At 35.5% G+C, this 25,337-nt stretch overlaps 1 protein-coding gene across 1 annotated transcript in view; it reads right to left on the bottom strand.

Moving 5' to 3' along the window:
• Nucleotides 1–1,531: 1,531 nt before the first annotated feature.
• Nucleotides 1,532–25,337, bottom strand: part of LOC117231997 — a 117,395-nt gene continuing 93,589 nt past the window's right edge. Inside the window, exon 3 of the mRNA XM_033491060.1 lies at nt 1,532–1,594. Coding sequence (XP_033346951.1) covers nt 1,532–1,594 — 63 coding nt within the window. The remainder of the gene's footprint in view (nt 1,595–25,337) is intronic.

Genomic DNA, 25,337 nt, shown 5'->3' with positions numbered 1-25,337 from the left:
CATATGATAAAGCTTTTGACGGTTATGGCAAGCCAAAAAACAAAAGATTTAAAAAATGGGACAGGTGAAAAATGGAAAACAAAAAATACTTACTGTACTCCACTATATCAAACGTGTAACATCAGAGATTGTAACCGAATGAAAAGCAAGATTATTCTGTTCGAAACAGAATGAAATGAAACTACTTAATAATTTCCCTTCGGAGAAAAATCTATTTATGGTTTAAAAAATATGTTGCTCGAGGAAGGGAAAAGTTCATGTAAAATTCTCCCTATAATTAACGATCTCTTGTTCGAAGAACATATTTCCTCTCGCCGTTTCGCAGCCTGGATCATCGATCAAGCACAAAATTAATAACTTATATTAACGTCTCGCGTGTACACGAAGGCGTTTGTAACGAATAGCTATCGGTTGTTTCCGTCTCGCTTATTTTCCCGGTGATTTTTCTACCCGCAGACATTGATATCCAACCTCTGCCTCTTTGTTCCACTCTGTCTCCATCTGTCTGGTGAAATAAGTAGGCCCAGTGGGGATTAAAACCGAGTTCTCGTGTCATCGGGTTAGAGTACGTCATTTAGTGGCTTTGTTCGTTCGTACGCGTCTTCTTGCCAGTTGTCTCTAACACGAGCCTCAATTCTACGTAATTTTACGTCTACGAACGATCGTATAACATTCACGAAACAGGTATATCACGTCGATCATTAAAAGGTGAAACTAGACGTTTCCACGCGGTTGTTTTTTCCAACTTAACGAACGTTACAAATTATGAACATTAATTTTCGTTAAATTTGTTACGATGTTTTGTTGTTTGGACAGCTGATGGATATAGAACTTCCATTTATGTTACGATATTGGCATATATGACACGGAGAGAGATTTGTATTCATTTCTACAATCCTGCTGTGACGTTTAACAGTTTCGTTTAAACAATCGAAACAAAAATCATTTATATACACGCTGTGAGGTACGTCCAAAAGCAGGGCAACTCCATAAAGAGACAAACTATGGCAAAGTAATACGTACAACCTGGATCTCGATTCACGACACGCGATTCTACGCTCGTAAGTTAGAAACGAACATCACGACGATGCCGTCGTTTCCCTTCCGACACTCTTTCGCATGGTTGGGTTGAAGCGCCCGAGGATCGCCGAAAACTAAAGTCGTAAAATTATACGTGTCCCGTTCCCTCCTGGCCGATTTCGTGGTTCGCTGCTCCGTGAAGATATACACGCGTATAGTTTGAACAGAAAGGGGAGATAGAGAAAAGGGGTTGATTCGTCTATTTCAAGTTCTCTCGAGGATGCCGAAGAAGCAGAAGGAGGCCCATGGAGGAAGGGACTGGTAAAGTTGTTTGGCCAAAAGTACGGTGAACTCGGTTTGTAGGCATCGATCGGACATCTAACGAGCTCCGGCTAACTAGTTTGTACCGAGATCGTTGCCACGAACAGTCCTATTTGAATCTGACTTTCACGTGGTAAAATGCAACACGATCAAAGGTGATAGACACGTTATTTGTTTGCAGTGAAAAAACTTAAAAACTTACCCGCGCCTTCGGCGTCTGCTTTAGTCCGATGGCTGGTTGGCTTCTGTTGCTCTGCAACAATAATTGAGAACGCCATGGTCAGTCGAAAGCAATTAATACGTTCCGCAACATTAATTATGCCGAACTGGCCTGTAAATTCTATTAATATTCGACGCGTTTATCACGGTGCCTTAATTATTTTGGCCGTGCAGTGGTCTCGGGTAGTATGATTTTTTAACTAGGTTGCTTGGAAAATTGCAAAACCAATGGGATCTACCTTGAATATAATAGAATAGGATAGAGCGCGGTACTATGGTGGTCGCCTGTAAGGGAAGTGTATAAAGCAGGAATGTATTTGCAGAAGAATTTGCAGAGCAGGAATATCTGGCTGAAATCTTCAATTTTTCCCTTGAAGGAAATGATTTTTCAGTTCGTTGAGCCTCGATTGATATTGCTGGATCACAGGTGACTACGATAGTTTACTTGTTTGTACTTTGAATCTGAATTCTGGATTTTATAAAAGAAAACAAAATCAAATATTCTGAAATTCAATAACCTTAATCCAAAGCGTTGTTAATAATCCGCCGATGTTGTTGGTAATCCAACGATATTACTTGAAAATTAGTCATAACTTCTACTACGAAGATCTTTATATAACAATAACTTTTTATACATAGTGATATATAAATGTTTTTCGCGTGAGTATTGTTATAGAAAAAAAGAATTCTGATAGCGACGAAAATGTGCAAAATATCTTTGTTGGTAAGAGACTCATTAACCTATTATTCCAGATGAACAATATGCAATGAGCAAAAGTTCTCCTCTTGTATCTGACGATCAAAATATTTAATTCAATTTGCCAGATTTAATATAATCTATCTACTATCGCCAAAAAGTGGTTGTAATTGAAATCAGAGTATAGCAGTAACATTCACAGAGTTATAGTAATATTTTCCAGTAATGCTTCTTTCTATAAATTCTACCAGATTTACATTTCCAATGCATACAAATGTCCCTCGCTTTCACAGTGAAAACTGTAAACGAAGCATTCATTTTCTCCGCGATAGATAGAAAACAGAACGTCCAACATTTTTTTGGAGCGATGTAAAACGGAGGGGCAAAAATATTCTTCTTTTTTTTTTACTAAAAGGGACTCCTGTTTCGCAAATATCGTACGCAAATATTTTTGGATTTCGTGCAAACGCTTTTCAGGACCTACCATTCTTCATCAAGTTTTGTTTTGAAGCAAAACTATGAATCCCAGCGTTTTCTTCCAGATTGCAGGCAAACAAGCATTAACCAATCGTGACTTGCATATAGATAAGAGCGCAACTATATTTCAATTAAATGTAATGTACTTATACATCTGAAATAAATACAAAGCGTATACCTGAAATATGAAACATCTCGAACGAAGAAGTACTTTTTTATAATACTCGATAAATTATCAAATTATATCAATTGTAACGATTAAATTAATTGTTATAAAATAACATTCATTTCTCCAATTGCGCCTATAAAGATACGGATTTTCATAAATATTTTCAATTTAATTATAATTCAGGATCGTGCAAGATAGATACGCTAATTGAACGTGCAAATAGCACGAATTGGACTAAAATAAAATTAACTCGACTACGGTAGCATTTAGGTTGCCTCGTCATCAGATGGAAACTGTATGAATTCACTCGTCCGAGTTTTCCGTGGTTGTTGGTTAACGCCGCGCGGCCTCCGTTCCTCTTCGATTGGCCAATTAAGATTTACGCATTTCCAGCAATGACGGGCCGACACGAGGATGCTGTACGGTTCGACAGTTTCCCTGAATTTATCGTTTTATCGTTTGTTCCTATACTAGACAGATTGCGCATAGAGCGACAGGCCACCCTTCTCGGTCGGATTTATTCGCTGCTGGGGAAACAACATTCTGAACGCCATAAAGGAACGCGATAACGGCACTCCCCTCTATGGACATACGCGGAATGCTCTTTACTCTTTAAATATTTATAATGGGAATCAATTGAATGTGCTTTTTGGTCGATGTTCAAAGACATCTGTAGAAAAGTACATATTACCGACTTCTGATCTTCCAAAGGAATTATGTAGGATGACTAAGATGATTTTGTAGGAAAAAGAATGTCACGGTTGATTTACTTCGTCATAACCTTTAGTTGGAAATCTTCAACTTTGAGCATTATACAACATTTTCATTCTTAAACATTCTGGTATTTTTGGAAACGTACACAGCTACTACGCAGTATGTTTATGTTATCCAAATTCATTCAAATATGGTCATGTTTTGCATCATTTTTATGGGAAAATTCCGAGAAAAATGTGTTTCTTTCATTAATGAGTAAATAACGAGTTAGTTGGTAGTTTGTAAAACATAGAACTTTATATGCTATGTTATCAAACTTGCTCTGGTTCTAGAGAATTTACAAGGACTAACAATTTGTAATTTGTGACTCGTAAAATTTCGTTAATGAACACTAATCCAATCGTATAATAGAGCCCCGTTAATTAAAATACTTTTTGAATGTGTCTCGAAATGTACTTCACTTCGGTACTTCACCGTTTTCTTACACGAACCCAGTGACGACCTTAATTAACAGCGTGATTTATTATTCGCTGTGTTTCAAAAGCATCCTACAAACTTACTTCAACATTCTGATTAACATCGCGAGTAAAAGTCTTTTCTATAGTGCGATTATAAACGCGAATGATAAATTAATATTGTGCGTGAATTCGAGCTCAGTTTCGTCATGTTGTAACTAGAAACAAGGTACCGAAGTTTCTGGTATGATAATGTTGTACTTAAAATTGTATTTTGAGTATAATTAACGTGTTTTGAGCCCATTGTTGGAGTTTCGAAACGAGTAACGAGTTCATTTGTTATTAGTTTGATACAAAAATTACTATAAATTTATCGGAATTCAATGAGATTTTTATGTATTGATGCGAAATCTGGAGATAAAAATTCATAGAATGCACACAAGACGCAAAATACCTGAAATAGAGTAATTCTTATAATATTGAGGAGATGAAACGAATCTCTCCTTAAATACTAAGGTTTACCAGTAATTTTTGCTTTAGTTGCGTTTGCTAAACACAGATATTTACGAATCTATGGAACAGAAATTTATTTCATTCGCCAAGTTCGTCATTTTTGTATCTTCGAATTTTTCGTAAATAGATAAATTCCGCAACCTGATATTTGGATTTCGATTAATCGCCATTCTAACATCATACGAAATATTAAGTCTAAGAAGGCAAAAGTAACAAGATGAGGATTGCCAGCCAGTTTACCATATCTCGAGAGAATTCAAAATCAACAACGGATACTATACGGATGAACAACGAACGTGGTGCTAATTACGCGGTTTATCTCGATTAATTCCGGATAATTGCGTCCACTAATTAGTCCAATTACTCCGATGGTTCGGCATAGCACGAATAACACTTGTCCTTCACGACACATCCTCATTGGTCGAAATGTCGCAAACTCAACCGCAGCAACTGTTATCTTCCTAGGTTGGATCCGTGTATTTCCAGTTGCCCATTTGCAGAATTACTTTACAGATATCACGATACTACTTCAAAACAACTATGCTTCCCACGAACATATGTACACCTATTCCAATATGTCAGTTTGTAACTAATTTTCATTTAATTTGCCCTTTGCTAAAATTATTTCGTTTAACAGTTTCGTTACTGTACGAAATTTGATTAAATATTATTAGGTAAATGATATAGCACGATTTATTTCCAAACTTATACTTGCGTATGTTTAGAAAATTATTTACACATTCTAGCCAAATTTCTAAATGGAAATAATACATATTTCTCCATTAAAGCTATATATAATTTTAACATCAAAGCTACGAAACTTGTTAGAATGAAAGGTTAGTTAGATTTTTCAATTTCGTCTTTAGAAAGATCAATTTTGAGATAATAATATTGTTAAAATAGAATTATATAACATAGTAGTATATTACAGATCGGCAGTTTTAATATTGAAATATTATACATGGTTTAATAAATCCGTTTAGATAAATTATTTGAATATTTTCAAATCAGCTACGACTAGTGGATCGTTTGTTTGATTTCTCAATTCACGGACGTCGTAGACTTTACAACGAGAGTGACAACAAATGTCAACCGTTTACAGCAGTTTTTGCATGTTTATTACGTTCGTCGCCTCCCCAAGAATTTCTTACGCAGTAGCTCATTCAATGTCGTGACGCCCGATGCTGTGGTTCTCGTATACGCTACTCGTAAGTTTTCACATTATAATATAATATTATCTTAATAATTTATCAACGCTGCGCTTTTAACGATATTAGTTACATTATTTCTTAAATTAATCAGGATATTGAATGGAAATTCAAGAATGTATTTAAGACGCTTCGATTATTATTTCCAACTTATTTGTTTAACGTTATGCAAATTACATATTATTTGAAATATTTATGTCTCGCGTTGTCACACTGCGATGTAATTATTTTGCACGAAACGTTACTTAGTCCGCTTCATCGTTAAAAAGTATTAAGTGATAATGAGAAACCGAAATAAATGCTTCATTCGTTTGGTCACTTTCACTAAAGGATCAAACTTTTTCGATTAGAACTTGCTTCCGAGTAACAAATTTTCACAAATTTACGTTATTTTACTGTGAAAAATCGATGGTCAATGAGTATTATACCTGCTTGTATTTTTCATCAAATAGATCGTTCCGCAAATTATTTTGTAGTTACGACTGTTGGAATTATCGTAAATTATTCTACGTTATTTGTTGTCAAAAGCTTCCACAAAAAATGTCCACAATTTTTTTCTCCATAGAGATCGATGATACTGTGTCGTTTTATTGAAAATTCTCGTTTTATTTTTCATTCCCACATTATGCTTCGTTCATGCATCGAATATCAACGCATATGAAATCGTATTTCGTTCGAAATGGAATCGTAGTTTTGATTTTGCTTTGAAATCCATATAGAATAGATTAATCCTCGAGATAAATAATCGTATTTCGTGTCACAATATCACCTAAACAAGTTTTTTGAAGCTATGCTTCTCACGAATCCAGTTCGTTAAGCTACGATCCAAACAATGTTTCGTTCACGTGTTGAATGTTGAATATGGTCAAATGATTGCAACAGTGTTTGTAAACGCGAATTATGGTTACTGCGACACTTGAAAACTACGCAAAATACGGTGAAGTGGAATTCTACGTGCTATATTTGTACTTAATTGACGTATCACTTATTACTGAAGAGTCAAATATTACAGAACATTAATTAACCAAAATTACAAATTATTCACAAACATATTTAACATTTAATTAGAGACATACAAGTACGTACAGATGGTCTATTTCAAAGTTCACCATAAATAATTAAATTTCCTATCGTTATTCAGAAACAAAATCATTTAAGAGAAAAATAGAAAAATTAAATCCTTACTTTAAATCAACATTAATAAAAGCCTACGCGATTATCAAAAACACCGTCTGTTATCAAATGATGAATATAGAAATCTTATTCTCCTATGAAATAGGAACATCAAATAGAAACGGAAAATACATCTTCCAGACTACTGTTAAATTATTCGTACGTTTACTTACGTTTTAATTAGGAATTAGTCGATGGTTCAATTTGGTGGAATTTATACTGCCTGAAGAAAGGGATAGAGTAAGTCAGAAAAGTCGAGAAATCGAGTTATCTTATACCCCGGTTCTTTACATTAAGCGGCACACTTGGGACACTAATTTCTCGAGATAGCTTGAAATTTGTTTGTGTTACCCTCGTTTCCGGAAGTTCATTTATAAACGAAATCGAGGGTTTCGGCTGCGTCGAATCATTCTTGTTAATCCAACTCGCGGATGTTTATTCAAAATTGCGTCACGAGGTTGAAAACCGAAATCGATTTCAATTTTCACGTAGAATTCGTCGAATGGAGGTACGGTCGCTCGCGTAGTCCTTTCAACGAGCAATTTATCGAAAGTTCATTGCTTCGACTCCCTATTAAATGACGGGATGATTGCGTCGTTCGTCTCGAAACGGCGGCAACGACTCGTCTACGAGTAATCTCGCGGACATTTGCGGAATTCAAGCGCGGTAACGTCGCAAAAAATTCCTTGCCGAATAAAAAACGCGTGTAATCATCAGGCATGACTGCAGCGACAGACACAAACGAGCCGGAAATTTAATCAAACTTTGCTGTTTCTTGCTCGGACGATCGCCAAAATTTGGCAGCGAGGCAGATCAGTTGCCTCTGTATTCCTTATTCCTATGAGTTTTCTATCGAATTGTCTCGCTGCTTGGCCGATGGATAATAATCTCGAAGTAGCTCGACCCAGTTTCGATAATTGTTCACCGGTCTGGTTCCTTCGAGTTGCCCGATTCTTCGTTTGTTTTGTCACTTCTCGTCTTTTCTCGCCGTTGCCATTTTTCTTGTCCCTTCCTCTAGCCGTTTTTATCGGTGGTTTAATCGTCGAAATACGGGTCGCATCCTAAATGCCTTTCGTACCGGCGAAAGAACAAATAATTAACTCGGCCGGTTCGACGGAAGAAATGCAAACTTCGCGAGAATTCGATGCGAGAATTCTGTCTGCGAATTTGTTTTTTTTTTTTTTTTTACAGAAGGACAATTTTAGCGACTGTCGTTAAGGTACAAGAGTTTAGAGACGTTTCATAAAGAAATTTATTTTAATTTTTGAGAAGAAAGTTATCAAGATGCAAGTAAAAATGATCTTTGTAGATGATTAACGTCGAGATAATTTTGATCTTTCTTTTTCTTTCTGTTTTTTAAGATCAGTTTTTCTGCTCGTTCAACAGAACATTTTCTAAAGTACATATATGTGTGGAAAACGAAAATTTACATACTCGGTATGTAAAGCTCCTTTCTCAAATATTTTCTTTTCTGCAATATCGATGGGCGTGGTTTCATACGTTTGTATTAAAAGAATCATGAATATTATTTCAAAGGGATAAAGAATTCTTCTCTCCTACAAGTCCTCTTAGATTATGTGAATGAGTCTCCGAGAATATTGAAAAAATTCTACCTCTTTTCATGTTCCGGATAGTAGAGTTTAAGCGATAAGCGATGTGTGGGAAAAATATGAATTTACTTTTTAGTGGAAAATTATAAATTATATCGAATACTGTGATAAATCTTGAAAATGCCAGAACAATTTTGTGTTTAAAGCTATCAAATCAATTATAATTTCTAACACAGAAAATCTTCACTTCATACACACCATTTATTACTTTGATTCCTCAATTTCTAATATATAATCCAATAAAATTTCAGTCATATAAAATAACGTTTTAAATCGGACAGGTTGTCTTTAATATAATAGAATATAAGAAAACAAGTTCCTTTCGCGATCGCGTAAAAGTGTTTTGTCAACTATTCAGTTAAGAACTATCAGCCACTATTGGTTGGCAACGTAGGTAATTCGAGCTGGAAGCAAACCGAGTAGAATTGAAAACAAATCAATTTATTCGAATGAAACGTGGCACGGGGGTAGATGATGGCGTGAGTAAGTGAAAAATCCGTTGTTAGATCACGTACGAAGGAAATGAGAATCCCACTTCGCGGAGGAAGCACTCAGCCACCTCCTACGATGCTCTATTCGAATAATTATACAATCGCCACGAACCCTTTTTGCAATCGCCAGTCGAAGTTAGACTGATATTCAATTCCAGGCGAAAGCAAGTTGAAACTGTTCGAACCGAATGTTATTGTTAGAGTGATAGTCGCTCGAAGAAAATTGCGGTCACGTTCAGGTTTTTCCGAACCTCATTAGCGGTGTGAACGTTTTCACTTTGCTCCAATCTAGAATCTCTACCACTGAACGCTATCGAGATAATAGAAGAAGAAAAAAAAGGAAGATAATAGCAACAAATTGGGAGGAAATCGACTACGCTTAATTTTTTACGAAGAGTGAAATAAAAATAATATTTGGATAGATATTGGAAACGTTCGAAGTATTTTTATACTAATATTTATTTTCTAGTACATTTTTGTGAAACAGTAAAAGCCCATTTGTAGCAGAAAATATTTCATTCGTAAAATCTTTTGAAATAATCCGTCAATTTTTGTGAGTAACTTATACCGTCGTTTGTTTCAATATTTGAAATAGTAGAATCGTTATTTACGATTCTTGAAATTTTCCATTTGTAGGTTGGGTATTCTATATGAAATTACGAATATATTATTAAATATTTAATAAAAGTGGCATATCGAAGTTCTTAGTCCGTGTCGAGGCAAAGTAGAGTCAAAGTTGTACAGTAGTAATAGCCCTGAATTTTCTTAAACAGATAAAAAAGGTATTTTATAATAATTATGTTGAATAAATGACTGTCCTTCCTAACTATTATGAGCGGGATTTTTATTACAGTAGATCTGCTGTTTAAGGACGTTCTTTACAAATGAAATTTTGTAATATCAAGATATCTTGTACAAGACACAGAATGTGAAATAATTTAAAACACCCGTATCGTGCGAAAGAAACAGAGAAATGAATAATGTTCGCGTTGTTCTCCTTCCTATTTTAATTTCATCTCATTAAAAGCCAGCTGTCTTTTTTAAAACGTGCAAAATTGTGAGGGATAATTCATGAAAAACTTACATTGTCAAGAAATGTAGTTCCTGAATGTTGAAGAGGGGTCGTTTTACAGTAAATTCTTCGTTCCGAAAGAAATTATTACAAACGAGATGTTTTTACAAATTACAAATATATTATTTTTTTAAACTGTTATATTAAGATTCGTCATTTTTAATACGATTAGTTAAAAATGTAAAGGAATACACGGTACCGTGAGGTTAATGAAATTTCATTCTTATTTACCGATTTATCGATAATATTACGGGAATGGTTTTCTATTTTAATAATATTTCACGGTAAGAGAAGACGCTAGGTTTTATTCATGCCAAATGAATTCATTTTGCTGAAATGGAATCATTTTATTTCCTCTTGTGATCGATACTGTTGAAATTCAGCGAATATTAATTAGTCAGTTGGGATACTCCAATTGCGAACGAAGAACTCTACGCAGATTCCCATTAAAATTCGAGTAAAAACCGACAATACATTGTCTAGAACATAGACAGACGAAACGATTGTTACTTAATTAATTTCGTATTGATTACAGACAAATCTTTTTCTTGCTAGTCCCATTTTTTGTAACAATATTTATATTTCGTAAACTTCCCTACGCATCTGTCTTGCCATTAATTTTTTTTAAGTGTTATAATTCCGTAGTGCTTGTTATAGCGATAATTATATTTCTACGGATCGTTGTATATTTAAAGGAGAAGAATCAACAGTGATTTTAATTCTCTTCGATTTGTTTGTAAAATTTCACCGTTTTATTTCAATTCCCAGCTTTTGTAATAATACATTACGAAAAAATAAATTCAACTCGTTTCTTGTTGAAGAATTAAACAATGAAATCAATTACTCGAAAACAAATGGATTTTTTTGTACATAGAATTTCGTACATTTTTTGTAACTGTAATTGCTAAAAAATATAATTCTGAAATGGTGAAATGTTTGCTGGTTTCGTAATTTTTACAGAATATATTAAAAAGTAGTAATTGCTTTTCTTCTCCCTCCCTTTAAAAATTCATTGTATTACGAAGGATAATTATAGAAATATGAAGAAACTAAAATGCAAGAAAATTACTATCCCCGAGTCATTCGAGACAAGAATTAATATGATACACCTTCGTTTCATTTCATAAATTTATGTCATGAGTTACATTTATTAATAAGAATATGAAAGGTTACATTTATTCCTTTCGCTCATATTATATTTCTGACAAATATTTATCAACTGTATTATTAACTTTTCAACTCTTTGTTATTTATGTTGTTTGTAATGTACAGATTTTTTAATATACATATATTAAATGTATTTTTTTGATTAAATGTTATAGGTATTACCATTCTGTGACTATGAAAGAATTCAATAAGCCTGTTCTGAAATATCAAACTAATATAATTACGTAATATAATATCATTCAAAAGTAATTTTCAATGTCCAATTTATTGCGAGAGTGGACATATAAAATGCAATGGAAAATTACAGATAGCGGTGTTTAATTTATGACGAAACTGATTAACTAATTGCAGTAACTGTAATCGATATTATTAATTATTCACTGAAATTACTTTCATCTCACCTGCTAACCGTACTTAATCAAATTTTAATGTTCATTTCGTGGTTTGCACTTATTTCGAAGTTTGGACCACGTTTCCAGCGATTGTCACCAATATTTTTATTGTCGGCTAACCTTGCTTTAATATTACGTTCGCTTCTCTATTATGCAATACGATATGACAGAGAATTTTCGTGGCGTGCGAGCTTTATGTTGTTTTACAAGATTTTCACAGAAAGATAACATCGATTTACTGCCAATGGCATAACGTTTTTAACGTACATCCACGTACCAGACCGCAATAAAAAATGGGAAATAGAAAAACATAAGGAATGGAATCGTGCGTTTTATTCGATCTCTTCCTATTTGATCTTGTACGGGTAAAATTGTTCCCGTTGTGCTAATCCTTTTTTAATACTCAAAAGCAACGAAAGTAAATCCGAATAGCAGGAATTTAATTCCATTGTGCCAACCTTTTATCGGATCTTTGTAACGAATATTAGACATGTATATTGAAAAGCTAGAACAAAAAATAGTTCCATATTTTTCATAAAAATTAAGACCAGACGCGTTGAAAATATAAGGAAAGAAACTTTTATGGAACAAGCGTATCGCGAATCATAATATCTAAAATTATTATCTATCAGGTTCAATCTACTTCCGCGCAACGATAATTCTAGCTTTCACTAAATTGTTCCATAGTTTCGACGACGCCGGTAAAACATCGCGAATACTTCAAATTCCTCTCGGATTCCCCTGGAATCTCATCATCAAAGTCAACACCAAAGCAAAAAACAAAATGTTTGGTACGATACTAAAGCATCGCTTCGTTCAGATTAGTTAAGCTACGTAGCTACGTGGATTGAAACTGATAGAGAGTGTCTGACGGAAAATGAAAAAGAACGAAAGGATGTTGTAACTGTTTGAAGAACGCATTAAGTACAAATTTCTCAATTATGAAAATATTGATTATAAAAATTACAAGTTTTTAGACCATCTTCGATGCTTTACACAAAACTGAATTAAACTATAAGATAAGCTAAACTGAAACATCGAGCTTGCGCTATATTGTCGCTAAATTATCCATAAAATCGCAACGCTCCATCAACGTTTATCGCAAGGACAAGAATTGAATAGAATGTAGCGATCAGAAGAACGAACCTCGAAATAGTTCGTAATGCATTGCGTCGCGTTCAGCAAGCTTGTATCGCTTTCATGCGCCACACGATTTGGGCACAACGACGCGCGAAATGTCGAAAATAACCAACTGCTCGCGGAATAACGTGTAACGGCGAATGGTAGGAAGTAAAGCGTGCGTTCGAAGCGGCCGTTCGATAACCGAAAACCGGAAAAAGCTGTAGCGACGTATCGACGGGCGCGTTAAAACGCGACTCGGATATTTTGCAGCGAGCTGACCGACAATGAAAACTCAATTAATATATTGCGACCGACCTGAACGACGCTCGAAGTCGACCAGGTCGAATCAACGGCAACGACCAGTGGTGAAACGTCTTTTTTCTCTTTCGTTTCGTTTCATTCATTCGTTCGATCCAACTTGTCGCGCGACCGAAATGGCGACTCGCCTCTAAGGAACGAACTACATATTCTACTCCCCAGAGAACCATTTCCATATACGCAGCATGCGCTGTTTCGAACTTTCGATTCCTACGTTACTTTTATATTCTTTTTTATTTCCTCTTTACGATATCCGTATCCGCAGTTCTCTTCGTTCGTTGTTAAATTTTTTAATCGTTATCCAAGTATCTGGGATAATTGTATCGATCTCGAAGAAAATGAGATTTCATCTCTTTCCCGAGCAATTCCATTTCAACCGCCAATATTCGTATTTTCCTGGTTTCTAGTACCGCAGTGTTCGTTTATTGCTATATTTGTTTGCTCTGCCTGGGTTTTTGCTTTAAACGGTGTTTGAGGAATCGAAGTTGATACTGTTAGAACGCAACAGAGACAGAATAAGAGCGTATGATGAATTCTTTCCAGGAAGGAAAATGAACTTGATTGCAAATATCAGCAGCGACTCGCTTTGCGATAAAGAGTGAAATATTGAAACTGAAATGTGTCAAAATGGTGGTAGATGTTGTGCTTTGATACGTGACGGCCATAAGGTTGAAATCTCGTTACGATCTTCGACCGTGACTTTTCAGGTCCGAACCATAAAACATCCCTGTATCTGTCATAACGTCACTCTTTCACCGGCACTATCTCTGCGTCAACAAACAAATTTTCTACTGTTTCTACTATTTTCGGAAGTCAGCCAATGTCATCACTCTCACAATATGTCGATTTCGTATAAATTTTCATCACTTTCAACCAGATTATACGTAGGGCGTTGCCTATGCATATATCAATGTTAGATCTAACACAAATTCGTACATGATTCACCGATAGCTTTCGATTTTTCTTCCGATAAAGAAAGTGAAAAAATGTTGGTGTCGCTTCTCGGGTTACGACTATATCAAATTTATAACAATAACAATATAATAATAATTTATAATATAATTTATAAATAATTTCTAAAGGAATTGTAAACGAGGAAACTACAATAAATCCATTTCAAAAATTCAACGCAGCTATTGAATCCAACTAAATGTTCTAAAATTATCAGTAATCGAAACTATAACAACAAGAACGTATCTTACTGATCTTATTTGTAACTAACGAGAAAAAAATGAATCAAGGGAAGTAATAATCGTGTTCATAAAAACAAATGACATTAATTAACGATTGAACTTGCTTAAGCGAAACAGAACGGTTCAGTAAATTCTTAGCAAGCACATGGTACGGAAGGAAAAGCAATTAAACAGGAAATAATTTAATGTTTACGTGTAAGCCGTATCTTTTCGCATATTTAGATTATTAACAACACTAAAAAATTATATCTTAGAACCGTATCGCGCGCGAATCATGAAGTTTATCGATCACCCGTTCGTCGTGTACGTGCTTGGATTTTTATTAGAGGTATCTCGTTGCCAGAGTAAAACCTGTTATGAATCTGCCGAGAACAACGGCACTTTTGCCTGCCTGGAAAAATACGAAAGTATAACAGGTATCGGTGTGATTTCGTTCGATTCATTGCGTTATTTAATATTCTTCTGCCTTCCTCTGTTTTACCTATTCCGAGCGGTAGTTTTATCGTGTTTCTCTTTCTTCTCGAAGCGAATGTTATTCAATTTCAACCATCGAAAAGAAATTATTTCACTTCGTAGCTCGCTCGTGAACGGTATTTGTAATTCATAAGAATTTCAATCGTATTCCTTATAATGTGTGTATAATTAAAGAACAATACCGCGTTAACGCAACATTTCGCTTGTGATTGTTTCTTCTGTCACTTTACGTTATTGAATTCTGTTTTTATGTAATTATGAAAAATAAATGCTTGATACCTTTCCCGTTAGTCTCCTTTAATTTACATACTACGATTTAATATTTATAATAGTGGAATAATCGTGTTTCAAATCTTCGAAACATCTATTATTTTGTAAAAAATGTCCATTCCTTCCAAAAGAAAAAAATATGTAAGAGCTATGGTACTTTGTTCACATCTTTCAACAACGTTGCGTCCATGGAGAGATATATATTAATCAATTAAAAATAATAATCATATATTATTGAAACAAATGTTTTAATTATTTTATTCGCTGTTTTCAATAGGTAGATATTATTTCACGTAACAAAGAACCAAAAACTTGGAATTAACGACTTTTCCGATATAACTTAATTCGATTATAATGCCAAAAAAAATCAACTTGTATTCCAACTACGCAAGCCTTTACTTCCCAAGCATAAAACTCTTCCAAAATTTTATCTTTAGAATCGTTTCTCTCAAAGTTTAATCACAGATCACAGTTACAAACGTTACTTCATTTTAATTCAACGATCTCACAAAATTTTATACAATTTAATAAAATTCCTTCAGAGATATAGTTGAAATGACGACGAATTTAAGGAAATAGAACGTACGTTAAACCGTGTAACTGCTGACATTAGTTGAACGAAACACGAAGCAAGATTTCCAACCATGATGTCGTTTTACGTGATTGCAACGGGCGGGTTTGCCTTTTAAACTCACAAATCGTATTTCCCGGTTCCGTGATCATTCTCGCTTTTTCTATGGATCAGCCGCAAATTCGAACAAAAAAGTTCCTGTTTTATCTGCAGTTGCAGAAGCCGCGGCTGTACGGCAAATCTGATTAACTCGTCGTGGCACGTCGTTCCGCGTGGCACGATTTTTAGTGGGACATGCAAACACACGGTCCTATCCGGGTTCAAAGATGTCCAACCTAGCTAGAGGCTCTCTCTCGCCTCCATTGTTATCTCGGACTTTTGTGGACCGTAGAACGGATTGTTTTCGGCTTCGCTGTCGACAGTTTTCATTTTGCTATTCAGAAAACTGTTGACGGTTTTTGTTACGCCTTCGTTGTTGCCCCGAAGTGTTTGCCCACGAATCACCGTGACTTACAACCGTAGACGGAAAACACTTTCTCGGAAAGGCCTTTGAATTGCGAGCACCATCGATTTTCCCCGCACCTGCTGATACGTTTTGAAGACTTTCGAAACGTTCAAAAAATTCAGAAACATTGGGACAGTTAATGTGGCAAATGTTTATTTTCTGTGGTTTTATCTTTCATCGGTGGAACAGGAGACATCGCAGTCGTAGATTTAATTAAAAATTTGTTCACTAGTGGATATCCTTACTCTGTTCACAAAAGTATTCCATTATAGCAGTAGATGTTCGATATTTCACGAAATATTCACGATTAAAGTTTCAAGACTGTATCATGATTTTTAGTTAAGATAATCAGCAAATGATATACTTGCGTGAAGGTAACATGTTGGAATTCTATTCACACTCGTAAGAAAGTTGTTTTTTAAACAGTAATTTTCTTGCAAGAATCACGAATACTATTTTGTTATACATATAAGGTGATAGAGGGTCTGATATTTAGAAGATCTGTGGTACCTTGGCCTTATCCAGAGGAGTAAAAAGTGTTTATTCGAAGTAATTTGCGAAAGCAATGCTCTCGATGTAAAGTCAACTTTTATTATTTAAGAAGCTGAAGTTTTCCAACCGAGTAGTGTTCTCAGTAAACGAACGATACAATAATTTTGTTACGCCTGATATAATTGTTCGTTACATAAAAATACGAGAAAATTTGATAGATTTAAAATTTGACTTTAATAGCAGAAACAGTTAGTGTCTTGTAGAGAAAGAGGTTACTTCCTGGTACACAAAAGATAGAAAAGGGCTACAAAGGGATCAAAATGTTTCGCATAATGCTTCACCATGAAGTACCACGTTTTACAGGAATTTTTTTAAATAAACGAGGATAAATTTAGTGTACGTTGGTTTCCTTCTTTTACACGAACATCATTATCGTCTTAAACAAGAAGGATAGCGTACGTAACGTTAGGGAGGGTCATTAATTTCAATTTGCAAGGATAATCCTGAAAGATGCGAGGAAATTGTGCTCGAGTTTCCCGAGAATAACTGCATTCTGTGAATTCATAGGATGCAACTGATAACATGGTTGTACGAAATGCATGTAAAAAACATAATTAACCGTATCCTAAGATGAAACATATACTTACTCCTAATTTATATTTAAAGCGGTTTAATATGAAATCAATAGTTATAAAACAGCGATGGAATTATTTTTCCCTTAATTTTTGTAATTTTAAGAAATTTGTTGAGATAGTTTGGCATAATTAATAAACAGTTAATTACAGTGATAGCAGTCATTCGTTAGTACGAGGTAGTATTTCTGTGCAATTTACATATAGATATGACTTCATTAACACGTATCAGCAATCAATTGGTAATCATTCACGAATAATGATTAAAACTATCGATTACCAGAGAATGGTCCATCTATCAACTTATTATCTACGCTTGATAACTATGATATTGAACGATTTAATGGACTTTCGTCGATAGCAGTAATACAAATTACGATTTTAATTCATGAAACTTGTCTTTATGAAATCATTACTGCCATTAATGAATTCGAACGTCCATCGATCCAACAAAAATTGATATACAACATTCGTGCATAGGACAAAGAACGTACGAAAGCAATGTTCTAAATGTCTAGAACTGAATTCCTGAGGTATACGTTTCCAATTAAATTATTGAAACATTTTTCTTCTCGAACGAAAAACATATATAAAATAAATATGTCGTAATTATAAAATTCATTTTTAACTATAATTAATTCCAGTTAATAAAATATTTATCTATCGGAGGAAGGCATTATTTGCTTCGAAATACTTATATCCCTTAACTTTTTCAGCGAGCGTGTGTAAATGTGTTTGCACAACTCTACAATTTTTCTTATATATAAGAGAAAAAGAAGAAAAAACAGCGTTCGATGGCTGGAAAAAAATTTACAAACCGTGTCAGTGATTCCCAATTGGTTAAGCTACTTAAATAAAAAAAAAAGTTCCCCTGCGAGCGTATCTACATATCGGAACTCGAGCGTTTTAATTCGGTCTCGATCTAATTTTTTTGTTCCTTGCCCATACTTTTTCCCGTCTGTTTCGTGATTCTGAATATTTCGAATCGTGGCTATCGTATCGAGGCCGCGTTATTCATTTCACCCGTTCCGTTTTTACATTTATTCCCGGCGATTCAATCGCGGCCGAATTTTCCCGGATTCTCGACACGCGAGGCAACTGTACTTTCCGCGAAACCGTATCACCGCGGCGAAACATGACGGAAATTCTCGCTGGTCGAGTTACGCTCCTTTCTGAATTTACGTTACTCGAGCTGGCGTGTCTCGAATGGCTTAGAGTGTTGCGGAGTCGCGGCTTTTGAAACCGCAACGCTACGAACTTTCCCGCGATCTTTGGTGACACAACATTCCCACGATTTAATGCAGACAGTGTGACTGACTTAGAGAGTAAACCACTTATCCAACGTACACGCTCGAGATAGTTCGACGATACGGTTTGGAATTAACTCTGCCACGTCTTTTGCGTTATTTTCGATTCAATCGTGTCTTTTTATCCCTAACAAGGAAAATTGTACAGGGATAGTTTTGAACGCTAGAATTACGAGAGTGGTCAAAGTAAACAACATATATGCGTAGTAGTCGTTTATTTTTTTCCTTTATATTATGAACATTTTTTCGGATGTCTTTCGCTTTGATTTTCTTGCTACAAGTTTCATACTTTAGTCGTCGGTATCTCTAGTGATTTGTCTAAATGTTTTAGTTGGACTGTGCTAAAATTTCCTTTAGAATGTTGAAATTCCTTTTGCTAAGTGAAATGAGCGTGGGATTGGGACACATAAATCTGTAACGAGATTAAAGTTGTGTTGAAGCGGTAAAATAGAAAACGGTATTTTTAAAATAGGCAAAATAGCTTTGATTAATTATTCCCCGAAAGTTCTATAGTTCTACCTTCTAATTATTTATCTAAGCGGGGTATTATCCTCTAATAGGTAATATCACATATTGAATAGATATAATTAAAAGAAAATTGTACAGCAATGGCTTCCCTTTATTAATATCCCCGTCAGTTTTCCGAAAATAAGAAATATATCTACTAGCGAAACGGTAAAAGAAGAAACGATTGAATGGAGGTGACATTAATAGAATAAGTTACTAGCTAGCCACGTTTCAATGCCTTCTGATAATATATTATCGAGATCCATTTCGATCCAATTCCTATCGCACGAATGAAAATATATCAATGGGGTCAAAAGCGCTTTAAAGGCCAGTCACTTGGAATGAGTTGTCCATAGGATCGCACGAAGGTCCCTTTCACGCTATAAATCTCCTAAAAACGATTCTCTTGAGCTGATGTTTGAAAAGATTGCACCGGGAGCTTTTACGAAGTTTTATTTCCTTGATAATTCCAAGCTCGAGTGGTACTTTATCGATGGTCAAGGAAAGGATAATTTTGCCGGTTCCTCGTCTTTCGTTATAATGCTGTAAAAACTACACGTTCCTTTCAATGCAAGAATCAGAGCTGCGATTATTGGAAACTCTTCAGTTTACTTGTATTCGAAGAGAAAGAGCGAAATAACGTTATTTCGTCTAAACGTAGGTAGAATACCGTGGATGTCCAATATACTAGTTTCAATTTTCGTAACACATGCAAATGTTTATACATATGAAATACAGATTGAGAAAAATTTATATAGACTACAACTAGGTACGATCTACTATTAATTTCATTAGAAATAAAGTAGTATGGTAAGAAAAATAAATTATTTGACACATACGATACCATATTTAGAAGCAAAAAATCATACACGACCTGGTACGAATTTTTTGAAATTATTCGACGTAAAATTACTTGAAAGTCGGTAGCTTGAACCGAGTTATCGTAACTATTTGACAAGTTATCCGTGTCAAAGCGCTTCCTGAGTGACAAGGAATGCATTATTAATCGATCGGCAATTACTTGTACAAACTGGATGGACCAGAGCTGAACCGCAAGCGCAACGTCCATTAACGTCGCAAAATTCTGTCACCGATGCGGCTCGTTCGGCTTTTATTTTTCACTTTTCCCGTTTACATCGCTAAGCACGAGTCGAGAGCGTCGAAAGAAGGAGACATTAATTACATTAGAACGAAACGCGCCCGCTTGCCTAGACACTTGGCTTAGTAATGTGGCTGTAACCGGGCGACAATCAAACTAATCAGCTGATAAAATCCCTTAAAGCATATAAGGGAAAGCAGACCACCTCTTCTTCTCTTTACAGATGGCATTTTCATCCGGCGATTCTCCACGCCAGAAAATAGGAGTATTGATAACCATGATGAAGCCCAACCACTCAGTTAACAATACTGGGCTCTGCCATGCCTATGCCCAAACTGGTAGTTGACTGACCAACTTTCATCCCCCCCCCCCCCTCCTTTAGGAGAAGGGGCCCGTTATATAGCGACACCAACGTGTCCTCACGCTCAAGATAATTGCTACACCGTGTGTATGGCGCGTGCACGGGCCGCCCGCATCTCCAGCTCAAGTAAAGCAATAAAATAGAACAGTAAGTTTAGTAGCAATAGTATCCCCTCCTGATCTTTGATCGCGGCAAGAAGATCCGAAGTAGGGGTGGTCGCTCCACTAGGAAACGTCACACTGCAAAAGGAGGGTAGAACCGAGCTTTGGATACAGTAGTCCCGCCATTCGTACATATCTTCCTTACATATCATTCTACCATATATATTAATGTCTTTCCTCTCTCCTCTCTTCTTCCATTGTGTCTAAGGTATAGTTCTGCTAGGTAAGCTTTACTGAAGAGTCCTACTAGCAGATCTCGCACGAAACGTTTCTCTCTCCTTTTCCTATATTTAAAAATTCTACTGGCTCATTGGCCGACGTTCCAACTTAAGCACGCAGAGCAAAATTACGCTTTATAAGACCATAATAAAACCTGTCTGGTCCTACGGAATCCAACTATGGGCAACAGCAAGTAATTCCAACATTGAAATACTCCAACGCTTCCAATCGAAAACGCTAAGATCTCTGGTAGATGCATCCTGGTATGTTACCAACGAAGCAATACATCGCGACCTCAAGATATCCACAGTCAAAGAAGAAATAAGAAAATGTAGTAACAGATATATCATAAGAGTTAACAACCATCGAAATCCCCTAATTATTAAATTACTTAATACGTCGGACCAGATTCGCAGGCTAAGAAAACACTATCCTTTAGTCCTAAGTACTAGATGCAGCTAGAAATAGACTTACTGTAAATTAGTTAGTCATGTCACTGCACCACGTCAGAGAAACTTACTCAAAATTCTCGATGCGAGAATTGATTGTAAAGTGCTTGTAAATAAGAAAAAAATTTTTTTTATTTATGCTTTCTCAAGTCGTTGTTTGTTTATTTGATACTCAACATCTGTGATGGAATATCTAATATGGAACTCCGGTCGCCGGGATTCGAACACGAGTCCAAATGTTCGCATCTAAGGCTCTAACCACTGCGCCGCCGTCGACCGGGAGTAGTTAGTGTGGAGTGGTGGTATTTTGTTGTCGAGTGCCACCACAGTAAGAATCCTCTAGCGAGTAAACGAGCCACCGAGCATGGGCCAGAGACGCGAATTCTCTTAACTTTGTATTGTAGCTGCTGTTACAAAGGCTCGTGAAAAATTGCCCGTAAAAAAGGAAATCCTTTCTCTTGGTTAACTGTGAACTCTTTTACGCTTTTAATACCGATACAGTACTAGCAAAGATACTAGTAAACATAGAAAAAAGTTGTGGGCTTGATTAATTACTAGAACGGGTTACGATAGTATTTCACGCTTTTTAAAGTTTTAAAGTCACTCTATTTTTAAATTGGACTATTTTATAAAAATTTATACGACTAATTTTAATCTTTGAAACAAAGATATTTTTGTATCGTATAATTTCAATTCACCTTCCTGTCAATTTTCTGATTCTTTGTACCCTGTCAAGGTTTCCTTTTCCGCAAAATATTTTATAATTTTTTAACATATATTGTATAATTGTTAATTTTGTTGCAATATTTTTCAGAACAGGAAGATATCTTTTAACAAGGAGATAAGCGTGATTCGCGATCGAGGAAACTAAAGACTTCACAGGTAAACGAGACAGTTAATCAATATGATCATTGATCCGTCAGTTAACCCTCTCATTCCCGAATTATTTAACAGTCACAAATATTTATTTGTTACATAATAAATAAACGATTCATTCAGATGTAGAATCCTGGCAGAAATCCTTTTCATCCACTAAATATTCGAACAAATTCTATATTCCAAATATTTTCTCCAATCTTGCATATTATCGGCTTTCGACGCAATTTTTCATCTTTAAATTTTCCACTCTCGAATGCGCAAATATACGCATCTAACGATTAATTTTTTTATATCATACTTGATTACCGTGGGAACGAGAGGGTTAATAAATTAATTGTGATTATTAGCAGTAACACTAGAACGATTGCATAGTACAAGCTAAACCAGAGTTTATTCGATCGACTCTGATACGTAGGCAAATAAACGACAAACCTTAAATCACGTGATAAATCTTTCTCGCAACACAAAAGTCGCGATACAATTCGCAATTCAGAAACTCTCTTCGCCTCGCGATTTTTATGGCGTATAACAACAAGAATGAAATATTCGCCTTTGTGTCGCCGAATCTTTTATGCCTTCCATTCTGCTACTTATTTCGCGCGAATTCCCGGAAAGGAACACCGGCCATTACTGAATTGCATCAGAGGGAAATTGGCCTAGAAGCCAGCCCCATAGTCGGTTGGATTCTCCGTTAGGTAGGTTAGGTAACGCACGGCGGTTGAAAATGCGAATTCTCTTTACTTCTCTATTGTCCACCGTACTCGCAAAGGGAATGAGAGGAAGACAGCAAGAGCGAGAGAGAAAGAGAGAGAGAGAGAAAGAGCGAGAGAGAGAGAGAGAGAGAGAGAACTGGGCTAGGGAGGAAGGGGATATTTGCTCTTCTGGGAAAGTAAACTCCAGAGCTTTTCATACACGCGCGACTCGTAGCGCTAACCCAATTTTACCGGTACGACGCCAACGAAGCTTCGGCGGCTACGTTTTCACCGAGAGACGGGTTATTTGCCTTACCTACACGCCACTACACGGTACCGTCTTTTATACAAAGTATTGGCAAAGGTTGGAAATGTCCCTGTAGGAAGAGTGCGCCCACGACAGTTAAAATAATATCAGTTCATGGTGAGGAAGCTTCGAAAATATTATTTGTTAGACGCGCTTTACGTGTTTTGAGAAATTTCTCTTAGGGAGATAAACCGAAAGAATGTGGGGGTCGAAGTGTTTGCTTTAGGAGGGAGCGGTTATACATGGAATGTATCATGCTACACGGTGGATAATATCGATTATCGAGTATCGTACTGTTACTGTCTTTTAAGGGTTTTATTTTTTAACTTTGAAATCTGCGATTACTTTTAGCGATAATAATTTACGAGGTAGTGCTACTGAATTAATTCATCAGATTTATTGCAATTGTATGTTTCTCTCGGTTTTGCCTCATTTTAATATGTTGACTACCACGATTAGTCAGTAACGATTGGCGATGTGGGAATTGATTGAGACAATTAAATTAGAAATGAACAGTACATATTCGTAAAATTGTCAATATTTTTAATACTGTGATAACAACGTGAGGTACTACTACAAATAGATAGGAAGAAAAGTTTCAGTAAATTAATTTTCTGATACGTATATTCGGCTGTATCGTATAAAATTTGCATAGCAGATAACATGTTAACCCAAATGCAGCTAATCTCTTTTTTTATATTATTCAAAATAACGTTATCATCCCTTTATTTAGATTTTAAGTTGAATACGTTAATTTCATTTCCCTACGTTACTATTATTTAATTTAAATAAATTGTCATTCTTTCAAAAGAACAGAATCATAAAATAAACTAAACTAAGCATAGATAACACGAGTATATACAATTTCTAGTTCTTACTTCGCATTCATTTATATGTAGTAATTGAAAAAACGAATAAATTACGAAAAATGCAGATCGTACACTTCGTACCGAATGTAAAGTTGAAAAACAAAGTAAAAAGTGAAAAAGACCGTGGAATTCTTGTACCAAGTCTTTATTTAGACGAGCGTGTTATATAGATATGAAATCTGGAATTCCCTATTCTAAACACGTGCACGCTGCAGCAGGTGACATCGTCGTCGGATGACGGTATCTAGTTTTATAGCACGAACAAAGTTGTCTAGACGAAAAGACCGAGTGTGGAAGTAGTAGAGTGAAAGGTACACAGGGCTCGTAACGAAGTTTTCAAAGACAACATGGAGTTTGATATCTAACGAGTTCATTCTACTCGGCTGCGATGGCAAAAACTGCAAGTGGAGATCTCTATCTGCCACTCTTTCCGGCCAGGTCACTCATCTATCTTCGTTCCACCCTCCTTTCGCACCCTTCTTCGTCTCTTTCCCTAGCAACCAATGTTGAGAAACGCGAAATTCGTTCTCCTACCCTTCGCGCGTTACTCACCCAAGGCTTCTGGATTTTAATTTTATAAGAAATTATTGGCGTATAAGCGACGTACTTTGATCGTTCGAGTGTCTCTTATTACGCATTTTACGTTTCATATAATTGTTTTCTTTATACTTAAAGCGTGTTTCTACAATCAAATAAATATAAGATTCGTGGCACGAATTATTTCTATCTTTTGATGGAAACTTGCATTTCTTTCAATCAACATTATACACCTTTATATGGTTATTTTAACGTAAAATTGTAGTTTCGAAATAGCGTTTCTACGATATAATTTTATATACTATTTTAGATTATAACAATGAATATCTAAACGTGCAAAATTATAACACTATTGATCCCTAATTGACTAGGACACAGTTAGCCGGAAAAATGTTTGCTCGATGTTATTTTGTATTTTATATTTTTCAGGATAAAAATTGTTGAGAATTTGTATCGCGTAAAATGCGGAGTACAAAATAAAATTAAATAACTTAAGACCACTGTTATGGTCGACTGTTCTATGATGTAAAGACTATTTTTTTATTAAAATAAATCATTTCTTGATATATGAATAAACAATTATCTCGTAGCATATTCGTGATCATGTTATACTGCTTTTAAAGTAAAATATAGTATCTTTACTTTGAAATGTGGCAAAATTGTATTCAAATAAAA

Source organism: Bombus vosnesenskii, unplaced genomic scaffold, assembly GCF_011952255.1.
Source record: "Bombus vosnesenskii isolate JDL3184/JDL3185 unplaced genomic scaffold, Bvos_JDL3184-5_v1.1 scf7180000013277, whole genome shotgun sequence".
Taxonomy (NCBI): Eukaryota; Metazoa; Arthropoda; class Insecta; order Hymenoptera; family Apidae; genus Bombus; species Bombus vosnesenskii.
This window is presented reverse-complemented; position numbering and strand designations above follow the sequence as displayed.